This window comes from Bombyx mandarina, chromosome 02 (genome assembly GCF_030267445.1).
Source record: "Bombyx mandarina strain Sakado chromosome 02, ASM3026744v2".
Taxonomy (NCBI): domain Eukaryota; kingdom Metazoa; phylum Arthropoda; class Insecta; order Lepidoptera; family Bombycidae; genus Bombyx; species Bombyx mandarina.
This window is the reverse complement of record NC_143209.1, coordinates 3,229,090-3,252,209: the sequence shown is the minus strand read 5'-3', so window position 1 is coordinate 3,252,209 and position 23,120 is coordinate 3,229,090. Positions and strand designations below refer to the sequence as shown.

At 38.7% G+C, this 23,120-nt stretch overlaps 1 protein-coding gene across 1 annotated transcript; it reads left to right on the top strand.

Moving 5' to 3' along the window:
* Positions 1-9,037: 9,037 nt before the first annotated feature.
* Positions 9,038-22,917, top strand: LOC114241873 (angiotensin-converting enzyme-related protein). The gene is made up of 10 exons (XM_089734381.1): positions 9,038-9,174; positions 13,016-13,380; positions 14,305-14,693; positions 15,909-16,097; positions 16,925-17,031; positions 18,153-18,301; positions 18,793-18,901; positions 19,729-20,273; positions 21,447-21,602; positions 22,612-22,917. The coding sequence occupies exons 2-10, from the start codon at positions 13,034-13,036 to the stop codon at positions 22,772-22,774; spliced, it is 2,154 nt and encodes a 717-aa protein (XP_089590507.1). The 5' UTR covers positions 9,038-9,174; positions 13,016-13,033; the 3' UTR covers positions 22,775-22,917.
* The last annotated feature ends 203 nt before the right edge of the window (positions 22,918-23,120 follow it).

The following is a 23,120-nucleotide window of genomic DNA, read 5'->3' as shown; positions in this document are numbered from 1 at the left end:
GACAAGATGGGTTAATAAAGTGATATTAACTCTGTAAAATGTAAATAGCGGTCTAGATTTCCCTTCATACTTGACAGAATAGAAACAAAGATTAAAAGATTTAAATGATTACATTCAAACAAAATCACACTATAAAACTATAGAAGTACATACGATATATTATGACTTGCTACTAAATTCGATCTTTTCTCATTCGCTCACTACGCTTGCGCAGTGCAGATATAGTGAGAAAAGATTTTCCTTCGTAATTTTTCGGAAAAGTTCGTATTTATCGTGCTCTCTTCAGTACCCATATTAGAGCCGTGGGGGTATATACCCCCTACGGCTCTAATATAAGTTATAATATAAGACTTATATAAGTCGCATCAGCAGACCAATATATATAAGTATATATAGAGTGGTAATACGCAATTCAAATATTTAGTTTTAACATATTTTCAAATTACTTATAAAAACGTTGTATAGCTATGTCGAAACCTCGAAAACGATTAAAAAATCCAGTCCAAGGAATTATATTTAAGCTTTACCTGTACTTCATATCGGAAAATAGCAAATTCAAAAATAGCAACAACTCAGAGTATTTTGGCAAAGTTCAACAGTGAATTTCGGACGCAACGGGGCATTGTTTAATAATGACAATAAAACTGAGTATTTTCAAAGTTACATACAAAAGGTGGTTGTAACATAATTATGATTTTAAACTAACATGATTACGAACATAACAATTACTACTTAAAAATATCAGGAACTCATTTCGTATAATACATTGGTAATTATTCCGTTTTAAGTAATAAATGTTATGGTTGTAACATCTCTAAATTATACAATGACATTATTCATTTTGACATTTGACACTAAACAATAAGGAAAAAAAAACATTAGCGATACGAGCTCAAACGACTGATCTTCCTTTAACTCTGCTCGGATTATAAGCGAAATACTTTCATTCAAAAACGTTATAAATTTCATACCCGAGATTCAATATTGCTTCACGCATATTGCACTGGAATTCCAGTGGAAATTGTAAGAATGCACTATCAATTTAATATGTCTACTTCGAATAAAGTATTGTGACGCGCTGGGGTTCGGGATAAATAAAATTTCACCAAAGTACAACTTCAAAACTGTATTCAACACTTAAAACACTTAAACACTTCGCGAACACCTTAAAACACTCAACAAACACTTTAAAACTCTCAGTTCGCTTGTTCCGTTTCGCTTCAGGTGATCCGTTCGCTGTTTCGCTTCGATTACTGACTGACTGTGTGCCATCTCTACAACGCTTTTATAGCCGATACCTCATCCCTAGAATCATCGAGAATATTCCACACATATCTAGTCGTAGTTCCCGATATCTGAAAATAGATGGCGTTGTTATTCTCGAGCATTCTGGATCCTTCGATATTCGTTCGACTATTCGGCGATAGATGGCGTTATTCTTACCGGCCTAACAGCATTTTGTTATAGTATTCGTTTGGGGCGGTGTTGTATGTCCTCTCTAGTCTTTTTTTTTTGTCCGAGCAGGCAGACGAGCATACGGCCCACCTGATGGTAAGTGGTTACCGTCGCTCATACACGTCAGCCATGCCAGGGGTAGAGCCAAGCCGCTGCCTACCGCTTAATACTCTCCACAAGCCTCCTTTGAAGAAGGACATGTCATAGCGCTCGGAAAACACCGTGGAGGGGAGCTCATTCCAAAGCCGGATGGTACGTGGCAAAAATGAAGGTAGGCAGTTTCCAAATCGGAACGCTAGACCACTAGGCAGCAGAAATAAACAGGATAGTTATATAGTACTTGCGAGCGTGGACTTACCACCGATAGCAGTAGTCAAGGAACGCTGCTGCCCCTTCCAAGCTGTGTGATAATTGACGATCATATCTCACACCGGGCAACGGGGTAACGTGAGGACGCCGTCGCCCTAAACATGTCCTATCGAATCCCCTGTATGCATTGTCGAAGCTTTTAGGCCAGCCTTTCCCAAAGTGGACGATAACGCTCCTTTATGGGCGCTGCAGGCTTAAAGGGGGCGTTGTGTAGAGGCTTGGGAAGCGATTTGTAATTTCATCTTAGGACACTGACTGAGCTCTCGCTATAGTGGTTTTAAGTAAGTTTCCAAAAAATTTTTCTTCTTATCTGTGGTAAATGTTTGAAATATTAATTTGCCGAGCCGATAAATTAATTAAGAAGAAGAAGAACCGTCGTTAGGCAGCGCCTTAAAAGGTTTCATCTTTGCGTTTGAATTTAAAAAAGAAATGCTCTCATTGATTAAAACATGGCCTTGTTTTATTCAGGATTGTGTTTTAATCAAAAACATAAATAAAACAAAGCGATTCTTCACTCGGACGGGCGTAATGAAAACAGTCGGACGCAAAAGATATTTGTCTAGATTTACCTTAACACTCTGTATACGTGATTGTACTATAGAACAACGCAGGGAAATTTTAAGATTTCTTTTTCTTTAAGAGTGGCAGGGCAGCAGAATGATGAGCTTCTCGCCGGATTTTCTTAAACGCATTACTGCTTGACGACAGAAATAGGCAGGGTGGTGATACCTACCCGCGCAGACTCACAAGAGCTCCTACCACCAGTAATTAGATTCTGCGGAGCACTGCTCTTGCTAGGGCTCTAGTGTTAGCGACGCTCCCAGTTTGAGTCCCGTGAACTCACCTACACGTCAAGGACAAGCTGAAATAGCCTCTCAAGGCTATCAGCATAGGTAGGAAAACAGAAAAATGTCATTTTTCATTAAATATATCAAAAATGACATTTATCTTTGTAATTAATCAAAAGTGTGTTTTATTTGCCATAAACATCAACAGTTTGATGTTTTTAATTGAACTTCAATTAAGTTTATTAAATACAAACAGCTGAATAAGTATTGTTGTTTGGATATTTTTTCCAAATTTTAAATGGCTATTCTGTAATCTGACATTTATCTTTGTAATTAAAGGTCCTTTTGATTTGCTATTAGTATCAACAATGTTTTTAATTGAACTTCAATTATAATTATATTTCCTAAACTCTAATAGCTGAAGAATCTCTTTTGTCATGATATTTTTTCCAAATTTTCAAAATGTTATAGCTCTTCTGTAAAGTTGCAAACATGACGCTTAAACCAAATTTTAATAGCCTTTTATCCCTCCATATACATGTATTGTACGTACTTTAGTAGGTATAAAAACAAACAAAAACAACAGCCGGCAAATTATATTTACATTGGATTGTTACTTGTAGCATCTTACTTTTTTAATGGTTTCACGTCTGGTTCCTTCACTCGTAACACCGTCCAATTTATTGATGCTTACAAAAGCAACTCCCTGTATCTAAAAAGACAAAACGCTATTTATTGTGAAAATTAAGAATGTAATGTATATTTGAAGAAGTCGCCGCCCCTAAGGACAGGTTTGTATGGCTTGGCTTTGACGCAGTGTACGTGTATTGCAGAAAGAATAAAACTATCGTTACACCGATAAGAGTAACGCCATCTATCGCCGAATAGCTGAACGAATATCGAAGGATCTAGTAACATCCAGAACGCTCGAGAAGTACAACGCCATCTATTGTCAGATAGCGGAAACGCATAATAATTCGAATGCGGAATATTCTCGATAATTCTAGGAATGTGATATCGGCTATAAAAACGTAGCAGAGATGGCACACAGTCATAAATAGTATAGGGAAAAAAAAAAAAAAAAAAAAAAAAAAAAAAAAAAAAAAAAAAAAAAAAAAAAAAAAAAAAAAAACAAAAAAGAAAAAAGAAAAAAAAAAAAAAAAATGGAGGAGAGCAGCAGCCGCCCCCGGAAGAAGGGAAGAATGAAGAAAGAAGAGGAAGAAGAAGAGGAAGAAAGAAGCGAAGAGAGAAGAAAGAAGTCGTCCCACCAATCACTACGATCCTGCTACATACCATCCCGCAGCGCATCACCCCTGCCTCATTAGGCAGGGAGTCACAAGTCCGGGCAGAGGGGTTTCCCCGAGGCCCGCTCCGCGCCCCCGCAAGGGGACGCGACGACCCCACGACACACAGTCAGTTAGTAATCGGAACTACTCGAAGCGAAACAGTGAACGGATTACCTGAAGCGAAGCGGAAGAAGCAAATTGAGAGTCTTAAAGTGTTTGTGAAGTTTTCTAAGTACAAATACAGTTTTAAGCCACAAAATTATAATTTGCTTAATTACTGGTGGTAGGACCTCTCGTGAGTCCGCACGGGTAGGTACCATTACCATACCTATATATCATACCTATTTCTGCCGTGAAGCAATAATGCGTTTCTGTTTGAAGGGTGAGGCAGCCGTTGTAACTACACTGAGACCTTAGAACTTATATCTCAAGGTAAGTGGCGTATTTACGTTGTAGATGTCTATGGGCTCCAGTAACCACTTAACACCAGGTGGGCTGTGAGCTCGTCCACTCATCTAGCGTGTAACACTATCAAATATTGAAGGAGAACGCACGTGTACATATTTTTTTATTTTATTTTATTGCTTAGATTATATAACATAAATTTTCCTTACATTAATTACTCTGCCAGTGATTTTTAATATCAAAATTATTTTTCTTTCTTCGAACTATGAGAGAAATTATCTCGAATTAATTTACAACAACTTAAGTAATAAACGTTTAATTATATGCTCACTAATCTTCCAAGGTGGATGGCGACATTTACGTTGTAGGTGCCCATGGGCTCTAGTAACTATTTAACACCAGTTGCAGCTCGTGAGCTCGTCCACCTATCTAAGCAATAAGAAATAATATAAAATAATCTTTATTAAAAAAAATGCGTACTGTAAGCCACCACGATTGGTGCGACAATCCTACAAAGGACAATGCCCAAAAGTGGGCCAACTTTATGTCAAAACTATTTGTACTTGAAAAACTATGCCTTATTTTTTCACGTTGTTTAGATTATGTATCAACATTTCTTTCAACCTGGCATTGTTTTCCAAAAAAATCAATTACTTATTTGATAACATCCCAAAACTATCCATGCCATAGTTTTTAAATTCGCCAATAGGCAAAGGACTTAGCCCATACAACCTTATAGCAAACCTATATGCTGTCAAACGAAAGAGTAGTTTGTGACTTGAACAACAAATTAAAAAAAAAAGCTAATGCTTATAATTCACAGGCTTCTTAGTTTATTTTTGTTCAATTCAATTTTTATATATTGTAATAATAATTATTACTTAAAACCATGAATTATTTAATATTTTTAGATATTAATGATTCCATTAGTAAAAATATCAATGGCCTACCATTACTCTATTCTTATTATATATGATCAGAGAGTTTTGGCAGCAACCCGAGTGAAGCGTCACTTGAATTTTTATTTTAATGTTTTTTTAATAGTTTATTGTGTAATTTGTATTATTTGTATTTGTAATATTGTGTATAAAAGGTCTGCGTAAACTCATGCTCAGTCAATGTGGTATTCGTCGAGTTGACGTCAAAACTCCCAAAAAGCAATAAAAAGAGATACACCGGCTTTTTATTGACATAAAAAATATATAACTTCGACAGACTAGGCTGTATAGGCTACGCTCTTTGCCTGCTTATTGGTGAATTTAAAAACACCAACAACAATATCGTTGCCGGCTTCCGGATTTTCATTTCATTTTATTATTATTATGAGGATATAATAATAATAAAATGTACGTAAGGGCTTATTTCTAGCAACATTAACCACAATTAACTTATTTAATACTGTCAATAATTATGAGAGCGATTATTGATTTCGAAGAAAACAATTAACAACTTAATTTTAGCTGCAGAAAAAAACAGATTTCTCTTAAACCTGGGTGAGAATATTAAAATCGTTTTCTGAATATGAAACGATATTTCTTTGTCTATCAAATTAAGTTAAAACCATCATGACAGGACAACTTTTTTTAGGGGCCCAAACGCCCATAGAAAATGGGCATTGTCCTTTCTGCCGCAAGCAGAAATGCGTTTCGATTTGAAGAATAGGATGGTAACTACACAATTCAAATGATACTTCAATGTGATGGCTCAACAGTCGCCATACGGGCCGTGGCTCGACTTATCCCCTCAACTTTGCTCATAGGCAAAAAAGCATTACACTGTGAGTTTAGGAGGACTTAAGGCTTTGTCAAACAGAACGCGTAATTAGCGCGCGTCAGAGCGCTAAACTGACGCCGCGCTATGACGCCGAGATGTGTTGTAATACTATGGTAACATACCGTCAAACAGAGCCTAGCGCTATAAGTACGCAGCGCTCTGTCACGGCGTTAGGACGCTTTGACGTCAGGCGTTGTAATTTTTTACAAATTTTATTTTAGCGTCGAGGTGAATGTGTATTAAAATACTAGATAATACCCGAAAAAATGATATAAATAGTTAGAAAATATCCACGCTTATATAGTGCCACATCTGAATCACTCGATTTCTTAATACTTTTAAATTTTCACACTGCTATCGAAAGGCACTATGATTTGGCGAATGCGTTGCGTCAAGGAGCGTTGGGCTCATCTAGTCAATTTGTGTGACATGAAAAGAGCGCGACGTTAAGTACGCGACGCTAAGTACGCGTTCTGTTTGACGAAGGCTTTAAAGGGACCTATTATAATAAACTCTTTAGGATTAGTCAACTAAAATCTTACTCTGTATTTACGCATTACGAATTATTTTTTTTTTTTTTTTCAATTACATAAAATTATTTGTTAACGTACTGACTGTTATGTTTTTACACTGGAATCAAATAAAGTTGAGGGCACAATCTAATCCGTGTTTCGCTGTGTTTTTATTTTTACACTTATGCTGCGTAAAATCTAATCTGTGAATTTACAGTAAAGTAACTACAAACTAATTACCGTGAGTATTAATTTATTTAAATTATGCAATGAACAGCTTCGAATTCGATTTTCGTAGGAGGGTGCTACAATTTGAAGTATATTTTTTTTTCCTTCCTAAGCTGAATCTCTAGAGATACCATATCAGCGTCTCTGGGCTAATAGGTGAGCTCACGGGGCTCAAACCTGACGTTGTTGCTAACACGAACCCTAGCTAGAGCAGTGCTTCGCAGAATCTACCACCGGATCGGAAAGGCGACTCGCTGAGAAGATCCGGCGAGAAACTCAGTGGGCTGTGTCTGAGGGTTAATTTACTCGTCGAGCCCTTCGTCGCAAGCGACGGGTTCGACGAGAACGATGACCGGTGCTTGGGGTACCTAACAGCACCGTTAATGGATCGGGAGGATCCGAGATGACGTGACTGTAGTATCTAAGTCTTACCTAACATGTAGTGGTAAATGAAAAAAGAAACAAAAATCGCTCGGTCAATGAACTTAAAATATCATTATTTTAATTAAACTACAGAATCTGCCATCACAGAAGCTGTCTGCAAAGTGGGCGGAGCGCCCACTCAAAAATTGACAATTAAAACTCAGGGTTGTAATTAGTGGATTGACGAAGCTTACTCCTTCTTACGTACATGCGTAGGATTGTCAGATAACCGAAACCCACTAATTTACTTTTGATTATTTAAAACCCAAACATAAGAGTCGAAAATCAATAAACCGAATGAGATTGTGATGGACAAATCAATCAACATTTACATGCTCTGATTTTTTAAGATTTATTACATAGATCTTGTGGCGATAACTACCATACAACACAAAATATTTGACAGATGACTGAATCTCACTAACGACATTTTCAAGATGAGCCTACATATAAACAAGTTCCGAACAACAGTCGGATCGTCGGTCTACCGAGCAATATAACCAGCTCGGTGGAACATCTTCCCCTTGTCGTTATCCTACAAAATAATGTTAAGCCTAAAGCAATGGCGCCCGAAGCAATGACAAAGATCGAAGCGAATAAAGATGAGATTAAATAAAGCCTATATGAATACTAGAATAATAATGTTACGCCGGTAAGAGTAACGCCATCTATCGCCGAATAGTCGAACGAATATCGAAGGATCTGGTAGCATCTAGAACGCTTGAAAAGTACAACGCCATCTATTGTCAGATAGCGGAAACACAATACTCGACTTGTGTGGAATATTAAACCCCCATTTTTATTTAGTTTTATTAAATCTTACGTATCGATTTCGATGACTGTGATAGTTTGCGAAGCGTCAGTAATAATGTTATATAACAACAATGGCAATAAAAAATAAAAACACAAGATTAAGCGGTAAAAGGAGTTTCTTTTTTTATTATTGCTTAGATGGGTGGACGAGCTCACAGCCCACCTGATGTTAAGTGGTTACTGGAGCCCATAGACATCTACAACGCAAATGCGCCACCCACCTTGAGATATAAGTTGTAAGGTCTCAGTATAGTTACAATGGCTACCCCACCCTTCAAACCGAAACGCATTACTGCTTCACGGCAGAAATAGGCAGGGCGGTGGTACCTACCCGCGCGGACTCACAACAGGTCCTACCACCAGTAATTACGCAAATTATAATTTTGCGGGTTTCATTTTTATTACACGATGTTATTCCTTCACCGTGGAAGTCAATCGTGAACATTTGTTCAGTACGTATTTCATTAGAAAAATTGATACCCGCCTGCGGGATTCGAACACCGGTGCATCGCTTCAACACGAATGCACCGAACGTCTTATCTTTTAGGCCACGACGACTTCACTTTTTCGAGTTTTCATTATACTTTCAAATTTGTGAAATGTTCGATGACTTTATAACTTGATTCATGCCTACATTTCTGGCTGACCTACACTGACTTGGAGATGCGTAAAATTTAAAAGTTTCTCGTATGAAAAACCGAGATGATTAAGGATTCTTGGTTTTCGTAAAACGACACCATTAATATGTTTTGTAAAAACTTCTTAGAGCTTATAACAAAATACCGAGAGTAAGCTTTAAGAAAATATAACAACAATTTTACTTCAAAGTTACAATGAATTAGTTCGAAATAGCAATTAACTTAAATGTGACTTAAACCCGAATCTAAGCATTGCAATACCTTATTGATATAATCGCCTGCTAATTTTGTGACGATTGTCATCCACACTCGCCCGTTGTACCACCAACCTAATGTCGCGCAAAGCGATCCCAGCTTCAGTCTTATTTTAGGAGCCGATGCGAACATACATAGTTGACTTATGTATTGTAATTTATAAATAAAAACGATGTATAAAAGTAAATAAATGTACATCTAAAATGAATGTGTAAAGATACAAATTTTGGTAAGTACCGTATATAATGTTTCTGTCTATATACAATGTATACTAAAATGGGTGTTTATGTGCACATTGGAGTCAATTATGGAAATACGATTTAGTGTTATCTGACAGAGCTTTTAAGCACTCCGTGTACTGGTCGACGTGGAAATTAATACGCAGGCACAGCCCAATGAGAATCTCGCCGGATCTTCTCAGTGGGTCGCGATTCCGATCCGGTGGTAGATTCACGAAGCACTGCTCTTGCTAGAACTAGAGGCTAGCAATTTCTTTCAGGCTGAACTTCATCAAATCGCGACCAGTAAGAGAAAAGTCTCAGGGCTGTTTGAAGATAAGTACACAAAGAAGAGTACCAGTAACCACGACCAACTGATTTAATTATCTGTCGCTTTTTTGTTCATTACATTTGTTTGTTTGAGTATCAAATAATATTTATTGTAATTTAAGTTTTAATACCTATAATTAGAGTTGAAAATGGTTTGAATTAGGTACATCTCGCTGCAGACACGAGGGTTGGACATATTACAGACGGCAAATTACCAGTCCACCACACGCTGGTGGTAAGATTTTATTTTAATGATATTAAGTGGTTACCGGAAGCCCATAGTCATCAGAGCCAGCCCCCTTTTGAGACTCTCGGTCAGTGACTCGATTGTTTAGTGTTAAGGCATTTTTTACCATTTGAGTTTTATTACACGATGCTATTTCTTAATCGTGAAAATCAATCGCCAATATAAGTTAACTTCATTACAATCTGAGCCCACTGAGTTTCTTGCCGGATCTTCTCAGTGGGTCGCGTTTCCGATGCGGTCGTAGATTCTGCGAAGCACTGCTCTTGCTAGGGTCAGTATTAGCAACACTTTCCGTTTGAGCCCCGAGAGCTCACCTACGCTAGGGTAACGCTGATATAGCCTCTCAAAGCTAGGTAGCGTATCAGCATAGGTAGGAAAAATATAAAAAATATAATAATATACAATGCGTACCTGTTTGGGAGGTTTGAACATCGCGCATAGCGCATAACTCGACATAATAACACCGGTAAGTCGACAAGTAAGAAGATAAGTCACTCCCTACTAGCAGACTTACTTACGTTCAATAACATTTATTGAATATTAAACACAGGCTAAGCCGCGGGACGCACTAAGCCTATGATAAACTGTAACAGCATTCTTTAGTATGTAGCTAATCCTTTAAATAGGACTGGTGGTATGACATCTTGTGAGTCCGCACGGGTAGGTACCGCCTATTTCTGCCACGAAGCGTTAATGCGTTTCGGTTTGAAGGGCGGGGCAGCCGTTGTAGCTACACTGACATCTTAGAACTCATATCTCAAGGTGAGTGACGGCATTTACTTTGTAGATATCTACGAGCTCCGGTAACCATTTAACACCAGGTACACCAGGTGGGTCGTGAACTCGTCCATCCATCTAATCCCGTCGTCACCCCTCGGGACGCCGGACCGGCGGTCGTCGGCGCCACGACCACTAGCCCTCTCGGTCGGCAGGCTATCCGAAGCCCACCTAGATGGCGCCGGTTAGAATGGGTTATCCCACGGAATACCCCGCTGTGTCAGAACCAGCGTGGGTCGAGGATAGCCGTCCTTCTATCACCCAGGATCTCTTACGTAAAACGCGTACAGAGCAGCTTGCACGTCGTCTTCTTAGGCCCCCTCACCGGTCTCCGGACCGACATGTGAGGGGGACCCGAAATACTTAGAAGGCCAGGGCTTGGGCGAAATCCGCCTCCCTGGTCCCCGCTCGACGGCGGCGGGCTTGTGCGTCTCTCGCGCGCCCCGCCGCCTCTTTCTGCAAGATGGTGCACTCGCAAAAGTCGAGCATCGCCTTCCACGACTTATCGTCGCCGAGCATCGATGCCACAACGCTCGGCAACTCGGTTTCCTATTTTTGCGACTATATACTTTGTTGAGGTCTTTGTACTCCACTTAACACCAGATGGGGATTAACGTGAGCTCGTTCACTCATCTAGGTAATAAAAATGTGACTTTATTTTTTGCTTAACATATTTTTATGTTAGAATTTAAATCTTGCGGTAACACTGCAAACAAACGCTTATGCCCAAATTTCATTAATTGAATGACGAACCTTAGTACTATTAACAATGAACACAAAAAATTCGAACCTCATCTTATCAATTAGCCCACGACTCTTGGACTTAGATCCAAGGAAATAACTTAGTAATCTCATCAACCGTTGTGAAGAGTCCTCAGGAATACGCAATGACTTTGCTGAATTCGCCATTTCTGACGTCAATGACCGACTGCTACTTACCATGAAGTGGGCCGCATGCTCGTCTGCCTACAACATCTATAAAAAATATTAAAAAATATATAATTTTATCAGTAAAGCTCTATCGGAACTCTGGCTGAGAGCTTTCCTGATTTACAGATAAGCTAGCGTTCAACAAAAGCTTACTTATCTAATCTTTCACCTGACGCCACGAAATATTTAACCTGGATAGGATTCGCAAGGTTTTTTTTTTCATTCCATGTCTTCATGTCCTCATTATCATTCCTTAAATCATTCTTAAGATCAAGAAGGCTGGTATAACCGTATCGAGCGATGCGATGACCGTGCTCAAGCCCCGTAATTACTTTTAACTCTGCCACGAAGCCATCACGCGTTGTGACTTTCGATGTGTGTTCCCCAGCTGCCGTACCCCAAACTTCAAGACAAACTCCGCCTTAACATTAGCTGCGCAGTGAGCTAGTCGTCGTATCTTGTATAATATAAAACTCAACATTACACAAAATAAAATACACCATAAAGAAATTTCATTGTCAACATTGACTGCGAATGGTCAATATCGAGCAATCCCTCCCGATCCACTAACGGTGCTTTTAGGTACCCCCAGTACCGGTCATCGTTCTCGTCGAACCCGTCGCTTGCGACGAAGGGCTCGGCGAGTGTATTAATCCACAGACACATCCCACTGAGTTTCTCGCCGGATCTTCTCAGTGGGTCGCGTTTCCGATCCGGTGGTAGATTATGCGAAGCACGGCTCTTGCTAGCAATAACGTCAGGCTTGAGCCCCGTGAGCTCACCTACTAGTTAAGGTTACGCTGATATGGCCTCTCTAGACCATCAGCTTAGGTAGGAAAAAGGAAGAAAAAAAAAATCGACCTAACGAAAGTGAAAGGTAATTTTAATCTGCTAGTACATGATTACTGTTGTTCGTTTTAAGCGCGCGGGACGGTGACAACCGTAAAAATCGCGCTATTACACAAATTTAATTAATTAATAATAATCCTGTTACGCGCTGGGGTTCGGGATAAACAAAAATTCTACCGAATTACAAGCTAACACTGTATTAGCACTTAGAACACTTAAAACACTTCACAACACACTTAAAAATTCTCAATTCGCTTCTTCCGCTTCGCTTCAGGTGATACATTCGCTGTTTTGCTTCAAGTAGTTCTGATTACTGACTGCGTGCCATCTCCGCAACACTTTTATAGCCGATATCACATCCCTAGAATTATCGAGAATATTCCACATAAGTCGAGTATTGTGTGTTTCCGCTATCAGAAAATAGATGGCGTTGTACTTCTCGAGCGTTCTAAATGTTACTAGATCCTTCGATATTCGTTCGGCTATTCGGAGTTACTCTTACCGGCGTAACAATACACACATATACAGATAATAATTTAAAATCACTTAATATAGTTAGTTGCATGATAATAACATGTCGGTAATGTTAGTGTTTGATCCAGTTGCTTGTTCGATTTGTTTTGATTTAAAATTACGTCACTTGTAATGTATTCGCATACAGTTTTGGGAGCTGCTCTTTGAGATTGCCTTTATTATTTTTTAAATCGTATCTTTTTCAGTTTTCGCGTTCAATATCAATGCATCTCAAAACTAAAAAAATGTACCTCGTAAAAATCGCAACAATCTTCCTCCTTGCAAAAACATACTTTTGCCAAGACATTAACAAATACTTTGAAAGAATCAATGAGGAATATAGAAAACTCAATTCGGTTTCCGCTGAAATATCCTGGGACTCAGCAGTCGATCCAAACGATGTAAAACCACTAAAGAAATCCGCCATATACCAGAAAACGCTTATTTTATGGCAACAAAAACACTGCGAAGAGATGGCAGCACTAGTGAACCGTCATTTGCTTAACGACACTCTGCGAAGGCAGACGTATTTGTTGTGCAGAGGACCGAAATATACTTATCAGGAGGCCAGGTATGGATTAATTTTTCACTTGTTGCATGATAAAATTTCATTGAAAATTCTAATGATACTACAACGGGTAAAAGCTAAAAAACGTAAAGTCATGTACTGTGCTATTTTTAATTTTTTAATATAATATGTATAATAAATTAATATATCTTATAATTGTCGTGTTAATGTTTCCGTAATTAGTTCACAAAACTGACAAAAGAATCTTAAATTTAATTAAAATTATTTCTTAGCTGAATGAAAATTAATTGTACTCAAACAGTTAAAGTACTTAATATCATATGTTCAAAGGAACATACGTCATCAGTAATATAGATAATGCTCGCACAGATTTGTTACCAAATTTAATGAATTTAATTTTCGGCAACTTTAAGGATTCATTCAAATTGCTATCTGTTATAATCAGGTATGCAACTAAACTGAGACAACACGACATAGTAACTAATAATTCCCACACTAGCTTTGACCAGTCAATTGGCGTAGTTTTGTGGGATTTCACGCATTTTGGGCTTTTTTGGACCAGAAGGAATTCTGTTTGATGATGGATAGAACCGAATAAAATTATATCTCACTCAAAACCCGCTTTCGAAACTCAGTCAAGATGAATTTCCGTGGAGCTAAAAGCATATGTTTACGCATGCTAACAGAATCGGACAATTGACAAATTTTCTTACTGGTGGGTAGGACCTCATTTGAATCCGCACGGGTAGGTACCACCACCCAGCCTATTTCTGCCGTGAAGCAGTAATGCGTTTCGGCTTGAAGGGTGGGGCAGCCGTTGTAACTATACTGATACCTTAGAACTTATATCTCAAGGTAGGTGGCGCATTTGCGTTGTAAATGTCTATGGGCTCCAGTAACCACTTAACACCAAATGGGCTGTGAACTAGTCCACCTATCTAAGCAATAAAAAAAAAATTCTTTTAGACGAACAAGCTACTTATACGAAAAACTACAAACAAGGTATACAGAAGCTGTGATATGTATACCGAATCCGAAAAACATATCAATTAACAACACAAAAGACGCTGAACAAGCTGTAAACGATTATATTAATAGAGTTAAAAGAACAAGTGCAACAGATTTTGATACAGCAGTGCAATTGGCTGTTGAAATAGCAGCTACCGAAAACCCTGGAAGCAACGATGTTTTGTGCTTTAAAGGGGAAGATGATTTTGAGAAATTAATGAGTAGATCAAAGAATGAACGTGTTTTGAAATGGACTTGGATGGCTTGGCGGGAGGCGGTGTGTCGGACAATGGGGGCGCCTTATAAAGAACTGGTTGAAATTGAAAATGCAGCTGCCAGAAGGAACGGTAAGGGATTTTATTACGCTACGTCTTGGATTGCAAACATTTCGGACCACCGAGACATCTTAACGGTTCTTCCTGATCCAATCTCACTACTTTTAGACGCTATTGGTAGCGTCGGTAAGAAGATAGAAGAGCTCGATGTGAGACTTAACCCATAGACACAATCCGGTGAGTTTCTCGCCGGATATTCTCAGTAAGTGGTAATTCCGATCCGACGGTAGATGCATTCGCAGCTACTCTTGAGCTGTTAGGCCTTCTCTAAAGGTGCTCGGGCAGCTGTTAGCGAACCATCCCCTCAGGGCTGAGCCATTGAGTTCACCTCACTGTTCTGGTGAAGCCGGAAAGGTCTTCGGACGACCAATCAATAAAAAAAATTGAGATCGTTATAAATTCAATTGAATCTTTTTTATGTCCGTAAGTTACATTATAGCTCTATTGTAAAACCGATTCGAAATTATTTTTTTATTTATAAGTCGGTGCCTTTTCATTTGGACCAATTTTATAAAAAAATATTGTTAACATTCAATCTAGTTCACTTTGAAATAACTTATCCCCAAGAAAATAATTCATATGAATCAAATAAATACCATTAGGTTAAAACACGTTAAGACTTGAACATTTCACTAATAAATGAACCTACAATAAATTTGTCATTATGCCCAATTTTTTTTTTATTGCTTTTATGGGTGGACGAGCTCACAGCCCACCTGGTGTTAAGTGGTTACTGGAGCCCATAGACATCTACGACGTAAATGCGCCATCCACCTTGAGATATAAGTTCTAAGGTCTCAAATATAGTTACAACGGCTTCCCCACCCTTCAAACCGAAACGCATTACTGCTTCACGTCAGAAATAGGCGGGATGGTGGTACCTACCCGCGCGGACTCACAAGAGCTTCTACCACCAGCAAATTTCGCTCATTTCTATGAAAACTCAAGCTACACTTTGCAGACACGATACATCACTACATAGTATAAAACAAAGTCGCTTTCTCTGTCCCTGTATCCCTATGTATGCTTAAATGTTTAAAACTACGCAACGGATTTTGATGCGGTTTTTTTAATAGATAGAGTGATTGAAGAGGAAGGTTTGTATGTATAATAACATCCATTAAATAGTGGTAAAATCGATAATAAATTACAGTTTCCGAAGCGAAGCGAGGGCGGGTCGGTAGTTGTTAATATTTTAATGAAATGCCCGAATGCCTAACATTTCAGGGTACAAAGACATCGGCGAGTCCTGGAGAGAGGAACAAGAAATTCCAAATTTAAAAAGTTTTTGTCGTCGCTTATATAAAAGCATAAGACCTTTATACAGGATACTGCATGGCATCACCCGGTTCTTCCTTCGAAGACATTACGGGGCAATTGTAGAAGAGACCGGCCCAATACCGGCTCATTTATTGGGTACGTATTATTAAAAAGCTTGCCTGAATGAGAATCAGGAATGAGGTTAGTCGACGGAGGATTGAAGTCATCCATATAGATCATAGAGTACGCAAGCTGAAGTGGTAGTGGGTTGGACAGGCCGTAAAACTGGCGATCACTGGAGCAAACGTGTTTCCAAGTGGAAACCGCGCGGCGGCAACAAAGGCCGTACCTTGGCTAACTGGTGCGATGACCTTCAAAGGGTGCTCGGCAAGAAATGGCTTAGGAAAAATAAAGACCGGAATCAGGACGACTGCAGGCTGATGATAATGATCATTATTTACGGGCATTGTTACATTACATTCTGGGAATTGAGATGAAACTTATTAGGAAACATAACCTATACAGGCCTGCATTGTATCTGCTTATACTATTTGCAATGGATGTATCTTCTTATGATATTTGTAGTTAATTAAGAGCGTCTTTTTCTTTTTCCTCCTGTATAAATCAATGCCCCTATGTCATGTCTCATCAGGACTTGCTATAGGGTTGAAATTAGAATTTCGCGCATTAAAATAGTGCGATCTCGTAAATATTATACTAACTATGATACCAATTAATGGTTTTAGGCTCTAAAATGGTGTTCATCAAGTTAGTAGTAATAAAAGAGTGGCCACTTGAGAGAGAGTAGATAGGATTGATATAACATTAACAAAAGGGATCAAAGATAACTTCCTAGAAAAATTCCGTTCCTATATTCGTTCAATTATCCAAAAAAATAATTTTAAAAAACATTAAATAAAGAAACAAAAGATATAACCACTTAAACTTTGGATTGACTAAGATTTAAATTAATTCAATTACAGGAAATCTCTGGTCACAGAATTGGGAGCCTTTAACGGATCTAATAATAAAAAACACGTTGAATTTAGACGAACGCATACGAAGATCTAACTGGACCGTTCTGCATATGGTGAGGATAAACAACTAGAAGTTGATTAACACAATACCTTTTTTTATTGCCTTTGCAGGCAGATGAGTAAACGTCCCCCCTGATGGTGAGTGGTTACCGTCGCCATGCCAGGGGCAGAGCCAAGGTGCTGCCTATTGTTTAATACTCTCCACAAGCCTCGTTTGAAGAAGGATGTATCCTAGCGCCCGGGAAACATTGTGAAGGGGAGCTCATTCCGAAGCTGGATGATATGTGGCAAAAAAGATCTCTGGAAATACACTGAGAATGAACGCAGTGGTTCCAGGTATTATGGATGAACTCTACTCCGATGGCGGACGGTGCGATGGTAAAAACGAGATAATAGTATCATCTCAAAAATTCCTCAAAGCTCTCCCCATGGAGCATACAGTACAAAAAATATAGAGGGAACTGAAGTCCCTCCGCAAATCCAGAGGTTCCAAACGATCCGTGAGAATGGGATTATTGACAATCCGAACGGTTCTCTTCTCTATGGAGTCAATTGGGAGTAACTGGTATTTGGGAGTACCGGCCCAGAGGTGGGAGCAATACTTCATGCGAGACGCGACCTGTGCTTTGTAAAGCAAAATTCTTTGTCCATGCGTGAAGTACCGCTTGGCTCTGTTGAGGACTCTCTGCATTTTTGATGCCAATTTGGTTTTGCCCTCCAAATGACTCCGAAGTTGGACATCGCTCGAAATGTCGACACACTGTGTATAGCAGATCTCCAGCAAAGAGCTATCACACTGGGGGATTTTCAGTAGTGTGGCACCCCCGTAATGCATAGTCGAGTTCGGGCAAAGATTTCGACCAGAAGGTCAGCCTTCTCTTTTGCACTATGGGTCAGACTGTCATCGGACTTGCGTAGTAGTGGGAGGCTAGACCTGCAGAAGTTACCTTCTGCAGCCTTAGCGAGCGACCAGAAAGCAAGAATACCAGCGGGATATCTCTTCAGTCGCTTGTAAATTCTGGAAACGTGCTTTTTAGTTGCTTGGCTTTTTAGTTCTGTCCTAAATTAAAACCGGTTTTTTAACAATTTTTTTTTTAATGTATAGTACAAATATCATTACGATTTAGTGGAATTCGTTGACCCTGAAATTCCTTGTTTCTTAATTAAATTTCAGGCAAAAAGGGCTGAAGATTTTTACCAATCGCTTGGACTGCCACCAATGACGGATACGTTTTGGCGAGAATCGGTTTTGACGCGGGAAAAACACGCACACGCGCGTTGTCATGGCGCCGCAGCCGACATGTTTAAAGATGGCGATTTCAGGTCAGAAGTTACATCAATACTTTCGCGGCCTAAATCAATGTAGGAAAAGTTACAACAATTAGATAAAACTATCTAAAATGGTATGAGGGTTATTATTTGTTGTGACTCGTAAAGAACCTTCTGCAAACCGAAAGATATACCATACAGAATTATTCAGATTGGCTTCAATAAGTTTCTTCTTTACTGCTGGTAGGACCTTCTTCAAATTTGCATGAATAGCTACCCTCATCCTGCTTTTTTTGTCACGAAAATGTCACGTATTGCGGTTTCAAAGAAGAAGGCCTAAGTACACTGTACAAGACTTCAAGGCCTCATTGTATAAGGTGAAATGGGGCATTCACGCTATGACGTCTATAGGTTACAATTAGCGCTTAATATCAAATGAGCCTGTCATTCACCAGTTTATGCAACTAATAAAGTAACACCCACTGGGTACTGGGTACACGTATTAGCTATCCACCACGAAATTATTCATACAATTCCCATTTTAGACTGCTCTATTGCTCCGGAACTACAAAGGAAGATCTTTATGTACTGCATCATGAACTTGGTCACATACAATATTATATGGCATACGAAGACCAGCCTGCTATATTCAGAGTAAGTGTTTTATGAAATAGATGATGAAGAAAGTCCTAAAGCATCTGTCATTGATTAGGCAGTCGTGCTTCTGGCGTTTCTGAAGTCCATCACTGAAATTAAACACTTTAAATTGGGTCAATACTGGTCTGCCCACGATAGCAATAAAAAATAAAGAAAAATCTGGCTAAAACCCAAGTCTCCCTAGAGAAAAGTTCTCATTGAACTTATATTGCATAAATGAAAGCTCTGACCGTTATCCAAAGCAAAGATTCATGTTATTGAAGGATCTTCCTTTTATATTTGGAAACGATAATAACTTTTTCTATAGGCCCCAATAAATAAATATCACACAATTTGGTGAGGTTATTTTGTTAATATCGTATATCCATCAAAAACGGGTAAGTGCCCGGGTAACGGATAAGTATACTTATTGATAATATACCGAATGTCAAGAGCATGGGATGTGAATTAGTTGGAGAAATCGGTTAGGAAATATACTCGCAATGCGTATGAAAAGCGGTATTAGGTAAAATAATCCCCCACTCACACATTCAAACCTGATCGAAAGCCGGACAAACTCGTCATTAAGAGCCTCGGCCGTTGTCTTTGTTGACGTCATAAGAAAGTACATAGAAAACAGAATTACTAAAATTTGTAGTTAATAAATATTCTATCGTCAATGGTAGAATTAATTAGTAATTAACAACAACCTTTTCCCTTTAGTTTTATGATTCTAAAGCAAATTCATTTAAGACTTTAAAATGACGAAATGTGAAGCTTATAAAAAACGCATACATACGCCAAATACAGTTCAGTATTTTATGGTAATGAAATTCGATCCACAGCAAGCTAATACAGCGCTGCACGAGACAATAGGAGACTCTATAATGCTCGGTGCGTTTACACCACAACATCTGCATAGGCTTGGTCTCATTACGGACCTTGAGCTTTATTCCAATGGACACAGCACAAGAGAAGACAACGACAATGTCAATGAACGTCACGACATCTATGAAAACATTAATGAGATAAAAAATCACGGAACCAAAGCAAAAGAGTTTGACAATGATACTGCTAGAACTGAAAATGCTAAAAATAATGTTGATTACAAATCCAAAGCAAATAATACTAGAAGTTTTGATAACAAACTCGGACTAGACGATGTACTTCTGTTCAAACAAGCCCTTAATAAAATCCCGCAAATAGCCTTCGCATTGGTTTTGGAGGAATACCGTTGGAAGTATTTTGAGAATGGTCTGAGCAATTTGAATGGAGATTTTTGGGACATGGCCTTGGAATTACAAGGAATCGTTCCACCAGTTTACAGAGGCGAAGACTATTTTGACGCCGGAGCTAAATTTCATGTGCCAGACAACACTCCTTATGCACGGTGAGTAAAATGAAGAAATATTCGCTAACGATTTTATATTTGAACTAGAGGTGCCGCAGTAGTCGAAATTCGACTATAATTAATTGGAATTGTAAGTTTGTACACTATTATGATTGTATTTCATACTACATTATAAAAGATATTAACAAAGACAAACAATATTAATCTATTCTCAATTTGACAACAGACGTCAAGAACAAAAGTTTGACAATAAATAGTATGCATGCGTGTGTGCGTCAAGTACATGGTAGGTAGTGTGTGTAATGTTGTATTTATCGATTTAATGTATATTTTATGCATTATTTAAAAAAAATATTAGCATTGTACACTTCTTCTCTATATTCTCTATAAGTGTGGAAAATTTCATACTCCGGAGGAGTCCGCGCAATTTTCGTAAAAAGGGATACAAAGTTTTTGCTTCACGCATTAATATATAGATATGCAATTTCGAAAAAGGCACATCTCTGAAAATGTAAAATGTTCAGGAAATGAAGAAAACTGATTATTTTCTAAAGCAGTGTAAAATTTAAAATATTAACTTTTGAAATATATTTTAGTGTTAATTAGCAATTAAAAATTACTGGAATTATTATAAAATGGGTGTAGGTAAGCCTTAAAACTACATGTATATGAAAAAACGTATTTGATAAAATATCCGACATGTGCCCTTTTCGAAATTGCATATTCATTTATATTTTGTAGTTAGATGAGACCGGTTACACTTTGTTGTGACCTCTTCAGACTCTGATATTAATGCTTCCCTAATACAATAGGGTTTTGGTCACAACTTATTTGGCTTACATTATATTATTATATTGACTAATTTTGGGCAAAACATTCTTTCTTTTTAAATACTAAAGTAGCTTATACTACTCTTCATAGTAGAGCATGTCAGTTCCTTAAATAGGTCCAGCCGAACTAAGCCGATGAACAAAACCTTCATACGCAAATGTAAAACTATGTGTTTTTTTACACGATTTCCTCACGAAAGTCACTAGTCAACGCGTGTAAAGTTCGTTTTTAATTAGAAAAAAATTCACCTGCCACCGGGATTCGAACACTGACACAGTTGCATCGATCGATACGGGTGCACCGGGCGTCTTATCATTAAGGCCGCGATAACTTTTTGCGTGAATCACATACTAATACCCCAATTCAATACTTTCGCCACAGATACTTCTTAAGTAGCTTCCTCCAACACCAAGTTTACGAGACGCTGTGCAAAGCGGCAGTCTTCGGTCGGCGTAATGTCGACGAGCCCCTGCCTAGCACCATCAGAATGGACCGCTGCGACATTTACGGATCGAAGACCGTTGGCAGGATATTACAGTAAGTTTCTTGAAACCTTCGATTTTTTTTCCTACCTAAGCTGATAGCCTTGAGAGACTATTTCAGCGTAACCTTAACTAGTAGGTGAGCTCACGGGACTCAAACCGGAGTAATGCTAACACTGGCCCTAGCAAGAGCAGTACTTCGCAGATTCTACCATCGGATCGGAAACGCGAACACTGAGAAGATCCGGCGAGAAACTCAGTGGGCTGTGTCTGTGGGTTAATTTACTCGTCGAGCCCTTCCTCGCAAGCGACGGGTTCGACGAGGACGGTGACCGGGCCTTCGATAATGACTAGGGTAGTAAAACAAAGAGAAGCCGTAATCGGGACGTTTGCCCAAATTCAATCCGAAGCTTATTCGAAAAAAAAAAGTTTTGAAGATTTTCAGTCTAATTAAGACTACTTTTATAGTGTGTAATATAGCGTAATTTACTTTCAATGGCCCTTATATTATTTTCGACATGCGAATACTGTACAGTTTTCGTGTGCACAATCGTCTTCTTTAGTCTGGTCTCATAGTTTAATTTTGCTTCACCTTCTGTCCGTTAGTGGCCATAATGGCTGAGTTACCTTTTTTTTTGTGCTTATGTGCTCTAACCTGAAGACTGAGAAGATCCGGCGAGAAACTCAGTGAGCTTGGAAGATCATGAGTTATCCGTTTACGTGAATTTGAAAAGTGGCCACCCACGAAACGAGAAGGAAAACTTGCTTTACTGCAGAAACAGCGAGTGTCACGACCCCAAGCTCATATCATATCCCTTCACCAGTGAAAACAGTTCGACGAAAATTTTCCACCATATATTTTCGGCAAATAGTAGGGCTAGCTTTGGGGTCCCACAGTTAGCCACCAGCCTGCCTAATTCTACCGTAAAGCAGTAATGCGTTCTTATAAAACTGCGTTTTAGAACTCAAGGTCGGCGGCGGCATTTACGTTGCCGATGTCTATGGGCTCTGATAACCATTAAAAAACAAACCTTGCTAATTTAAACGTTATCTCCGTCATTTAGAGAAATAATGAAACCTGGCCACTCGAAACACTGGCGTGTCATCTTGAAGGCTGCGACGGGGATTGACGACATCTCTGGAGCAGCTCTGAAACGATACTACCGGCCGCTGTACAAGATATTAAACAAGATGGTTGCCCGATACCGGATTCCGATTGGCTGGTGAATCAAGCAAACAGAAAAAGTTTTTAAGCGACCGTTACAATTTAAATTAAGAATTGAATTAAAATGTCTCTTTACCTTTTATTTTATTTATTTGAAAGCTTAGATTGGTCGTGTTATTGAGAGATAATAAAAATTTTGAACACATTCATATTCGTCATTTATTCTATATCCGTGTATCTTTTAAGCTTGTCTATTTCAAAATTAAAGTTTGTTAAGAATATCGTAATAATAATAAGAACGTCATAATTTTTCAAAAACACTAATAATTGCCTAGCTATCCTAGTAGCCTCGAGGGGTTATTCTAGATCAGTCTTTCTCAAAGTGGGCGATATCGCCCCCTTGGGGGC